The 11989-nt window shown below is 41.2% G+C and overlaps 1 protein-coding gene across 1 annotated transcript; it reads left to right on the top strand.

The window, feature by feature from the left end:
- gltpd2a (glycolipid transfer protein domain containing 2a) lies at positions 1-9386 on the top strand. The gene is made up of 8 exons (XM_083789453.1): positions 1-284; positions 408-469; positions 1163-1276; positions 3925-4019; positions 4716-4893; positions 6184-6380; positions 8305-8772; positions 8972-9386. Exons 1-7 carry the CDS (start codon positions 194-196, stop codon positions 8531-8533), a joined length of 966 nt encoding a protein of 321 aa, XP_083645579.1. The 5' UTR covers positions 1-193; the 3' UTR covers positions 8534-8772; positions 8972-9386.
- The last annotated feature ends 2603 nt before the right edge of the window (positions 9387-11989 follow it).

The raw sequence follows: 11989 nt of genomic DNA, 5'->3' as shown, positions 1-11989 counted from the left end.
TTGTGGTGTACTAAGAGAGACTTGTAAGAAGTAACAGAAGTGATAGAATAATCATTTTAGACCAATTACCAGCAGAATGCTGATTAGTTTATACAGTAGAAGTACTATAATCCTATAGGTTTGGTGTTATGTGTGAATGTGTGTGCTTGTGTGTGTGCGCATGTGCGTGCCTGAGGTATAATCCTGACAACTAATGGCGCTCCGTGGAGGGAGATCTCCGCTTCGCTATCTGCTGCTGGCGGCCATATTGGCTCTACTGGTGTTCCTGTCGTCCTGGTGGCTCCGTGAGTTGTTTATTTCCTGTTTTACCATGGAGTAGCAACCTGGCAGCCATGTTGGCTCTAAATCAGCGTCTGTCTGTCTTTCTGTCTGTCTGTCTGTCTGTCTGTCTGTCTGTCTGTCTGCAGCTCAGCCATGGAGAGACTGTGAGAGTTCCTGGCATCCTTGTCTGACCTTTCACCTTCAGACAGTGAGACACGCACGCACGCGCACACACACACTTATATCATGCGGTGTCGCTTGCCAAACAATACATAAAGTGCAGGCTCACGGACAGACCGTAGGCTATAAACATATCAAGATCTAATATATGCAGATATAAGGGTGGCATGGTGGCAGTGTCGGCAGCGTTGATTCCCAGACCAACGATGCCCTAATACAATCCCTTTTTTGTCCTTTTTTGCCCTGGTGTCATCAATATTAAGCCCATAATATGGGAATGTCAATATATGAGAAAGGAGAGAGCACACAAAATAATTTGTCTGCTCTGTTTTAAAACATGTGTGGATCTCCTTTCTCCTTTCTAAGTTATTTTTTGTATCCTGCACCCGTTGCAATTTGTGGATGTGCGTGCACCTCATTACTTTACTTTATTTGTTTATTTAGTCAGAACAGTGTATATTGATGAACATTAAAAATGTGTAAATATACCAGATTTGGCAAAACATGCTAATATCCATCTGCAGTCCTCTTGACCATTAATGTCAATATATGGACATATTGGTCCAGATTCAGCAAGGGATTTATGCTCCTAATTGGAGCGTACCGACCGACATTTAATAAGTAACACGTGCGTGCATGTGTGTGTGTGACTGTGTGTGTGTGTGTGTGTGTGTGTGTGTGTGTGTGTGTGTGTGTGTGTGTACGTGTTTGCCCCCTCCAGCCCACGGTTGCCGTTGGATACAAACAGAGTGACAACAAAGAGGAGGAGGTGCATAGGGCGGAGTCATCGTCAGCTCTGCCCCTCCCACCAGAATGCCCGGGCCAATCATTTCAGGTAGGCTACAACCCCTCCCCAATGCACAGACAACAATCGCAGATTGAGAGCAGCCAGCCCAGCAGGGGCCGTTATCTGTTGTCTTGTAGACTCACCATGTCATTGGATATTCCAAACCCTATATCACTTGTGGAAGGAAGGACGCGCTGTGATTCGTCCCCTTTGAGTGGCAGTTGTGGCAAACGCTCTCCCCCAAAACATGATTTACGATTCTCTATTCTAGGGGGGAATTAAAAAACTTCAGTGTAGGCACAGTGCCAGGAATAAATGCATTCGCCATGTATCCGAAGGAAGTCTGATCCAATCACTTTTAGATTTCTCCATTTTAATCCTGAGTTTAAGTTTTGTTGTGTTCAAGATCAGATTTTAGGCATGTTTAAGCCTCCAGGAAAATCCGTGTTGAGGTTCTTAATCCACTGTTTTTCATTAAAATGTCTTTGTCCTACTGTCCAGTTGGGATTGTGTTGAAGTCCAGCACATTTTAGAGCTTCAATGCCGTGAGCCATGAAATGTTGCACAAATCTTGTGGTTGTCATTTTTGCATTGTTAATATTGTATCTGCGTTGTCCCAGCCTTGTACCTATTGTTTTACCTGTTTCTCCGACATATTGTAAACCACATTTTTCACATGTGATTAAATAAATGCGGTTGCTGGTTCTGGCTTTTATTTGTTGTTTAATCTCCAACATGCGTTTTGTAGTTCTATTTTTGACTACTTGTTTGGGTTTGAAGTATTCTGGTCCCTGGCGTGCTGGTGTGTTGATTTCTTTTAGCTTGCTGTGTACTAGATAATCTTTAAGGTTTTTGTTTTTTCTGTAGGCCGATATAATTTTATAATCTTTTAGAAGATCATCCGTTCGGTTCTCAAAATTCCTTTTATTCTGTTGTTGGCTAGTGTGCTCTGTGTTGAATAACTGGTTATCAGGGCCAATTTAGGGCCTGGATCCCGCACTCGTATTTCTAAGAAGGTATTTTGAGCTTTCCGGAGGAATGTCCTAGTGTATCCTCTTAGTCTGAGAGCATTAAATAGAGTTTTTACAAGCTATTTTGAAATCACTTATTTGCGTGCAAATCCTATGGAATCTTAGTAGTTGTGATTTGACTATCCCTGTGTAGGAGTGTGCCGGGTGGAATGACGTTTTGTGTAATATGGCGTGAGTGTCTGTTTCTTTAAAGAATACTTTTAAGTCTAGTTTCCCATTTGTGTTGAAGTTTGGGCCCTTGAAGATTGTTACATCAAGAAAGTCAATCCTTTCTGTGTGTGTCACATATTTTATCGTTATGGATCTATGATGGCTATTTAAAACATCAATAAATTCCTGGAAATCTTCTTTGCTATGTTCCCATATTCCAAATATATCATCCAGGAATCTATAGTAATGTGTCGGTTTAAGTCAGCATTTTTCTAGGGCTGTCTGTTCCCATATGCTCATGTAAATGTTTGCATAAGATGGTGCAAATCTCTTTCCCATGGCCGTCCCTTAATTTGATTTGTAAATAGAACTTGTTGTTAAAGGAAAAATAATTCTGGGTTAGATTTAAGTCTAGTAATTGGAGTAATTCCTCCTCTGGTCGGTTTGTGTCTGGGTATTTACTAAAGACTTCTCTAACTGCTTGTAGCCCTGCTTCTGTCTCAATGTTTGTGTAGAGGCTGTCTATATCTATCGAAAACAGAAAGGCCTCCTTTCCTACTATAATAGACACCGTGAACACCGTGAACACCGTCTGTGTCAGTGCTGTTAACCGACATGGTGCAGATGATGGAAATTGGGTTACCTATACTGTTGGTAAAAGAAGAAGATAGATAGATGGATAGATAGTCTGATAGTCCTCCCCTCACCGGGGTGCATAGTGCATACGTTGGTTAGACATACCAACAGTCCTGCAGTTATTAATCCGACAAACCCGTGCTGTGGGTAAAAAAATCACCCGTAGCTTGCGATATGTTAAAACAAATCTGTCCGGGGGTTACAAATCACCTGTGGCGTCCTGTTAGGTTAGGGTTTGGAGAGGGTGTCTGACTAATGGTGTGTCTGACTGTTGGTATATAACTAAACACATGCACCATGCGGCGTCAACAGGCTATAATATGAAAAGTAATAACATTACTTAAAAAAACTGTAATAGGTAATATATTACTGTTTTTGAGTAACTTTTCCAACACTGCCTATACTTGAAGAAACGTGTCAGATTCATACGCCACATCAAGGCTTTTATTGGGTAGGCCCTGAAATTACGATGGGAAATTTGGGCATCATCCTGATGACTTTTACAAACCAGTGACTACAACATGACGTAAGTTATCATCCTGATGACTACAAACCAGTGACTACAACATGACGTAAGTTATCATCCTGATGACTACAAACCAGTGACTACAACATGACGTAAGTTAGCATCCTGATGACTACAAACCATTGAATACAACATGGCGTAAGTTAGCATCCTGATGACTACAAACCATTGAATACAACATGGCGTAAGTACAACGTGACGTAAGTTATCATCCTGATGACTTTTGTTTTTTTTACAACATGACGTAAGTTACCATCCGCTCCCGACCGGATCATGAAGCAGAAAAGGAAGGCTTCCCAGGCTACCTCCAGTGATGCAGAGGGCAGTCATGAGCTGTGTGTTATTTTCTATAGGCTCACCGCCTGTTGCTTCACCTCAGCGACGCTCTGGGATCTGATGACGATGTCTTACTGGAAGCTTACCTACGCAGCTGGGACGAACTCATCAAGTAGGCTAAACGCACGCACACACTGACGCACACACACACACACACACACACACACACACACACACACACACACACACACACACACACACACACACACACACACACACACACACACACACACAGGTTAGGGGACTTAATAATAATAATAACTTGAATTTATAAAGCGCCTTTCAAGAAACCCAAGGACACTTTAAAAAACAGAAAAACAAAAACAAAACTAATTGCCAAAATCCTGAGTGAACAAATGTCTCTTCAGTGCAGACTTGAAAGAGTCCAATGTATGAGTCTGGCGAATGTCCAAGGGGAGAGATTTCCAGAGGGCAGGGGCTGCCACATAGAAAGCTCTATCGCCGAGGGTCCGCTTTTACGTGGCCGGTTAAGACTGATATGAGGTTAGAGGACTTACGTGGCCGGTTAAGACTGATATGAGGTTAGAGGACTTACGTGGCCGGTTAAGACTGAGGTTAGGGAGGGTTAGCATTAGTAATAAGTCGGACAACGCGACCAACAACACAACGGATGTCTCTGCGTTTCATAATCATAGCCTGAGCCAACTGGCTCTAACCTACTGGTGATTTTGGGTTTAATTTTATTTAGAATCCGCCAATACGCGGATTCATTATCATTATTATATCTCTCTCTCTCTCTCTCTCTCTCTCTCTCTCTCTCTCTCCCTCTCTCTCTCTCTCTCCCCAGGTTCATGGAGTCTCTCGGGACGATTGTCAGTTTCTTCTCTCAGAAGGTCAGAGACAAGGTTGTGGTGATACGAGAGCTGTCACTCAAACACAGAACACTGAAACTACAAACCCCAGCATCCAATAATGGACTACAATCCCCATCACCCCATCATGGAACTGCAGGACTACAAGCTGGGGTCAGAGAAAAGATTAATTTATGTTCATTATGTTCATCATATTTGAAGCTGAATTTATTTTAAAACTTTCGCCAAATCACCAAATTTGGAGCGACACCCCTCTGCACAGCTGCACTGTTATTGGTTAGGAAAATACAAGGTTCACTCCCACTCCTATATTATGCCACCTGGGTCGTTCGCCCAGCGCTTTTTTGTCTTCTTCTTTGTTGAAAGCTTCTGGTTCCCAAGTGTCCACTCTACCTCAGGGGCAGTGCAGTGGCATCACCCTTTGTCAAGTCCCGGCCGTGGTTGTTCCGTGGTTGATTTAATAGGTCTACCTCAATTTATTGAGTGAGTATTTCAACCAGTTTGCACTGAGTTTTCTCAATTCTGATGCAGTTTGCACAACAAAGAAAACTGAGTCAGTTTGCACTATGACCGAGTTTGTTAAGAGTGAACGGTCAATATGTCAAACGTTTACTTTTATAAACGTTGCACTTTTATAAACCATTGTGTATTTAAATAGTTTGTACTAAAGTAAGTTTATTCAAAACTTAAATGTCTTAAATTCAAGAGTTTGCACTGACTGTCTGAAAGTCTGAAATAAATATTACCGGCACTGAGAGTTTGCACTGACTGTCTGAAATAAATATTACCGGTACTTGAATCAATCACAGCTATGTGTAAAATTGCAAAAATAACACAGCTCTGTGTTATCTTTGTGTAAAATTAACACACTCGGTGTGTTTACACATTTAACACAACATGTGTAACGTAACACAGCTCTGTGTTATCTTTGTGTAAAACTAACACAATCGGTGTGTTTACACATTTAACACACAACATGTGTTAAATCTGCCAACACAAAATCAAAACAACACATTGTGTGTTGTCCTTAACTAGACACAGATGTGTTAAGAAATAACACTATTTTTGACTCATTCGTTCTGAGAGTTTAAGGAAAACTAAATAAAATCTAAGCTATCATGACTAAAACTAAGACTAAATATACTGACAATTACGTTAACACAAAAACTATAGACTAAAATGTTAGGGGGGGACTAGTGGGCAAGAGATCTTAAGCAGATAGCAGATCTACAAGCTCACAGCGACTCGCAGTGTGACGCGTTGTGAGCTCATAGATCGGCTATTTTTAGAATGCAACCAAATCTAAAGTCAGCCATTACGACACCATTCAAGACCCACCAAAATACATTTTAGTCGACTAAATCAACTGTAGATTTATAGTCAACCAATTCACATGGTATTTAGTCGACTAAAACTAGACTGACTCTCTTTCTCTCTCTCTAGGCCTATCATTCGGTTCGTTCCATGGTGGAGGCGGAGCTCAGAGCGGGCGCGGTCGACTTCTCTCGTCGCAACCAATCAGGTTGCAGGACCCTGCTGAGGCTGCACCGCTCCCTCCAATGGCTGCGTCTGTTACTGCAGGGCCTGATGGAAGGACGAGACCAACTGGGCGCGCTCAGAACCCCGGGAGACCTCTGCAGGTATGTCTGTCTGTCTGTCTGTCTGTCTGTCTGTCTGTCTGTTCTTCTTCCTTCTTTGGAGGAAGTGGCGGGACCGCGATGGGCCGTCTAAAACACAATATTTGGTTAGAATATAGAAAGCATTGATTTAGATCAAGAGTTATTCACGTTTCAAGATTTTCGATCTCATCCATTAATTGACATTTAGACATATACTTATAGTCCAGCAGCAGAGGCCCTCAGATTTGATGATACCCCTCCCTGAGTTAGAACTAAACACATGTTAAAACTCCCATATTAATAGGGGGACTAACATGGGAGTGAAAAAATATGCTGGCTTTATGCGTTATTGGAAATCAATAAAACCCCAAAATAACAGGCTGCAGCATATAGTGCTGCATAATTGGTATAATTGTCACTTCATAAATGTGCAGATACCCTGTATGCACTTTTGTTTACTGTTGAGTGAGAATGTTGCCTAATAAAATAATCTTCTGGGGACTTCCCAAAATAATTTGGGGGCCCACACTGCGAACAATTGTCCAAATGGCTAAAATAAATAAATATGAGATTAATTGCGATTAAAATAATTAATTGCGATTAACATAACGGTGAGTTAACTCAAGTCTTGAGTGTACAGGGTTTGACGTTGTGGGCCGCTATGCTCGATAACAGGCTTGATAAGCCCAAAACGTATTGATAACACGTACTCAATAAGCTTGTTATCTGATTTCTTCGGTTATCGGTTATCGAGCTCCATCCCTACAGCCCATACATCCAAACAGAAAGGTCCTATCTGATTGACAGCCCATACATCCACACAGAAATGTCCTATCTGATTGACAGCCCATACATCCAAACAGAAAGGTCCTATCTGATTGACAGCCCATACATCCAAACAGAAATGTCCTATCTGATTGACAGCCCATACATCCAAACAGAAAAGTCCTATCTGATTGACAGCCCATACATCCAAACAGAAATGTCCTATCTGATTGACAGCCCATACATCCAAACAGAAAAGTCCTATCTGATTGACAGCCCATACATCCAAACAGAAAGGTCCTATCTGATTGACAGCCCATACATCCACACAGAAAGGTCCTATCTGATTGACAGCCCATACATCCAAACAGAAAGGTCCTATCTGATTGACAGCCCATACATCCAAACAGAAAAGTCCTATCTGATTGACAGCCCATACATCCAAACAGAAAAGTCCTATCTGATTGACAGCCCATACATCCAAACAGAAAAGTCCTATCTGATTGACAGCCCATACATCCAAACAGAAAGGTCCTATCTGATTGACAGCCCATACATCCAAACAGAAAAGTCCTATCTGATTGACAGCCCATACATCCAAACAGAAAATCTGATTGCATTAAACGACGTTAAACTCACTTTGCCTCTAAATTTACCACTGGATTTGACACTCTTTGACACACTTTATACATGGCATGCGCATACACTCTATAGGTCCTTTCAGACAGGTAGCGATTAACCCGGCTAGTCATTCATTTTCAATGAGAGGCCTGCATTTTGTCTTGTACGGGTGGAGGAGCGACAACGCAAGCGTATTTACGTGCATGGGCGCGGTCTGGTGAAATAGTTGCGCGTGTGCTTGTTTCGTGCACATTCCCGCGGCCCGCCCCAAGCTTTTTTTTGTTTTTACACTTGCGTTGCCGTGCCCCTCATGAGCAGACCTGTCGTTGATCCAGGCGACAACGCCTGCGTTAATCGATGCCCATCTGAAAGGACCGCAATGGTGGACATTGTACTTTTGTGGTGATAGGGAAAAGACTACTTTACTTTCTCTCATTTACAATAAAAAACAAATTCATCTTGTGTAGCCTCGTATAGCCTTAGCTCCTCACCACCACCACCCGTGTGTGTGTGTGTGTGTGTGTGTGTGTGTGTGTGTGTGTGTGTGTGTGTGTTTCAGAGAGGCATATCTCGTAGCCTTGGCCCCTCACCATCCCTGGCTGATTCGTCAGATGGCCGAGGTGGTCTTCATCGCTCTGCCAGAGCGGAAGGTCTTCCTGGACATCGTGTGTGCGCGCGGCCAAGAGGAGTTTGTGCCCGTGCTGCACACGCTCACGCACGCACTGAGGCGTGTGCACGCGCGCACACACCGCATTCTGGAGGCCAACAGCATGCTGGAGCTGCCCTGAACATGTGCACACACACACACACACACACACACACACACACACACACACACACACACATACTGAGGCGCGTGCATGCACACACACACACCACATTCTGGAGGCTCACAACATGCTGGCACTGCCCTGAACATACTTTCCGGGCAATGGACTGTCTGTGACCATTGATTGATTGATTGAAATATTTATTAACAGTTTGCAGAATTACAGTACAATTCAAGCACAAACTCAATACAAAGACTGTTAACTGTGAGTGGACGACCCAATTAAGCATCACACTTGTTTACAAGAGGGTCCACCATGTTCAATTCATCAAAACCTGTTTAGGCAGGCCTATGACTCTGTGTGACCTCTGTGTCTTCTGCTGCAAGCTGTGCCCTAGTTTTGTTCTGCTTTTAACTGTGTTATTGTACTGTTTTTCACCTGTACAGCGACCTTGAGTGCCCTGAAAGGCGCCTTATAAATAAAATGTAATATTATTATTATTATTAAAACATTTATAAACGTACAAATAGACACTTCTATATAGTCAAAGAACAGAACAGGAATTCATCATCAAACCATGACTACAGATCCCATAGCCTGTAGGGGGTTACCAGGGGTCCAGAGAGATTAAAGGTCTACATAGGAAAATATGCAATACAACAAAAATATGAAGATGAGAAAGAAAATTATTAAACAGTATAGGCCTAGGTTTAAAAGACATCTGTCCAATTCAAATACATATTTTTAGTTAAAGTGCAATATGTTTTTTGGACATTCTTTTAATATAATTAAAACATGTATATAAGGCAGAAGGCTGAACAAGGGGTTGGGAATGGACTGCTTTGGGGGCCAAAGACATACAGCACAACAAATAATATATAGGGCCCCTGTGTGGGGTGGATGACAAGAGCAGGGCAGCAGCAGAAGTGAGGGATCGTCTTGTGGTGGCACTTGTAGAGAACTGGGAAATTAAAGGACAGGCTATGACATGACGAAGATGTGACCGATACATCGTGATGTTGTTTTGTTTTTACTTGCACCCTGTGAATTACTGTAAAACGACGGGCTTAAACTGTTTGTGTTGCTCCAGTGCCTTCCTTCCTCTTACATAAGTTGAGCCTTTGCATACTGTAAGGTTGTCAAGGCTAGGGCTACAGGCCGAGATGGAGTCTGAAGAGGTGAGCTTTCAGACTACGGCGGAAGATTGGGAGTGAGTCTGCGCTTCTGATTGCAATGGGAAGTTGGTGGCCAGTTAAAGTGTAAAATGGTACCAAAGTGTAAAATGGTAAAAAGTGTAGAATGGTAAAAAGTGTAAAATGGTAAAATGGTAAAATGTTAAATGGGTAAAAGGGTAAAATGGTAAAAATGGTAAAAGGGTTGTTATGTTACATGCTTTTATTTGCCATGTTTTAGGCCAGGGCCTTCTACATGCTGTCTGCTGAGTGCTGACAAGGGAATGTAACCTTATTTTTGCCTTTGATGTCATGGCCTCAGGTCAGGTCAATCAAGAGTGCATTAGCTGCACCTTTAGTACTAATCAAGGGATTGTAAACCACACCTTGTCAGTTTAGAGAGGGAAAAAGGACTGCTCTTCATTCTACACTCACACTGACTGTGTTTGGACCTCACAGAAGCTTTGTTTGTGAGTACTTTGGAATGTTGGTGTTTTGTGTATGTTTAACTTTGTAAAGGTACAATTCATCGTATTTAATTGTGCTTTTGAGAGACAATTTGTGTGAGTTTATTTCATCATGCTTTTGAGAGTCAATTCATGTACCTTTTCATCATGCTTAATACATTTGCAGTTTATTTATGCCAGATAAATAGATACCACCATCCACCAGCAGCTAGCTAGCAGCCCCAGGCTCCAGGTCAGTGGCGGTGAAATGGCCAAGACAAGAAGTGACGATGTTATTACCAAATCAATGGTTTATGAATTACTCGATCTACAGAAGTCTTATTTTAAAGACTTAATTGATCAGCAAGAAAAGAGCTTTAAGTTCTTGTGGACTCCACAGTCTCTCGTGTTGATAACCTGGTGAGGCAAACATGTCTAGGAATGTTGATGATTTAAAAGCTAGCCTCCAGTTTTCTCAGGCTGAGCTTGATGGCCTAAAAATCAGTAATGCAAAATGCATGGAGGTTGGGAAAACCATATCCGAAAGGGTGTCGGCCTCTCTTACCTCCACAAATGATGTGTCAGCAAAACTGGATTACCTGGAAAACCAATCTAGGAGAAGCAATGTGATAATTGACGGCATTCCTGATGTTTTGAAAAAAAATGAAGAAAAAAAAACGATGGGCTATAACCCATCGTTTATTTATTTTTTCGTTTTTTTCAAATCCTCAAAAATGATGAAAAACGGCTTGCTATAGTATGCCGTACAGTATGGGCTATAGCACGCCGTTTTTCATCATTTTTGAGGATTTGAAAAAAATGGAAAAAAAAACCGTACAGTATGGGCTAAAACCGTACAGTATGCCGTACAGTATGGGCTATAGCACGCCGTTTTTCATCATTTTTGAGGATTTGAAAAAAATGGAAAAAAAAACGATGGGTTATAGCCCATCGTTTTTTTTTTGTTTTTTTTTTTCAAATCCTCAAAAATGATGAAAAACGGCTTGCTATAGTATGCCGTACAGTATGGGCTATAGCACGCCGTTTTTCATCATTTTTGAGGATTTGAAAAAAAAAAAAAAAAAAAGATGGGCTATAACCCATCGTTTTTTTTTTTTTTTCATTTTTTTCAAATCCTCAAAAATGATGAAAAACGGCTTGCTATAGTATGCCGTACAGTATGGGCTATAGCACGCCGTTTTTCATCATTTTTGAGGATTTGAAAAAAATGGAAAAAAAAACGATGGGTTATAGCCCATCGTTTTTTTTTTTTTTTTTTTTTTTCAAATCCTCAAAAATGATGAAAAACGGCTTGCTATAGTATGCCGTACAGTATGGGCTATAGCACGCCGTTTTTCATCATTTTTGAGGATTTGAAAAAAATGGAAAAAAAAAAAAAAAGATGGGCTATAACCCATCGTTTTTTTTTTTTTTTCATTTTTTTCAAATCCTCAAAAATGATGAAAAACGGCTTGCTATAGTATGCCGTACAGTATGGGCTATAGCACGCCGTTTTTCATCATTTTTGAGGATTTGAAAAAAATGAAGAAAAAAAAACGATGGGTTATAGCCCATCGTTTTTTTTTTTTTCGTTTTTTTTTCAAATCCTCAAAAATGATGAAAAACGGCTTGCTATAGTATGCCGTACAGTATGGGCTATAGCACGCCGTTTTTCATCATTTTTGAGGATTTGAAAATAATAATAAAAAAAACCAAAACGATGGGTTATAGCCCATCGTTTTTTTTTTTTTTCAAATCCTCAAAAATAATGAAAAACGGCTTGCTATAGTATGCCGTACAGTATGGGCTATAGCACGCCGTTTTTCATCATTTTTGAGGATTTGAAAAAAATGAAA

Source organism: Protomyctophum parallelum (assembly GCF_964188405.1).
Source record: "Protomyctophum parallelum genome assembly, chromosome: 18".
Lineage (NCBI taxonomy): Eukaryota > Metazoa > Chordata > Actinopteri > Myctophiformes > Myctophidae > Protomyctophum > Protomyctophum parallelum.
This window is presented reverse-complemented; position numbering and strand designations above follow the sequence as displayed.

What these genes read in the sequence shown, in the direction of transcription:
- gltpd2a (XM_083789453.1), top strand. Translation starts at nt 194, where the DNA reads ATGGCGCTCCGTGGAGGGAGATCTCCGCTTCGCTATCTGCTGCTGGCG. An exon ending in GCCCGGGCCAATCATTTCAG is followed by an intron (nt 1,277 to 3,924) that starts GTAGGCTACAAC and finishes TATTTTCTATAG; the next exon opens with GCTCACCGCCTGTTGCTTCA. An exon ending in CTGCAGGACTACAAGCTGGG is followed by an intron (nt 4,894 to 6,183) that starts GTCAGAGAAAAG and finishes CTCTCTCTCTAG; the next exon opens with GCCTATCATTCGGTTCGTTC.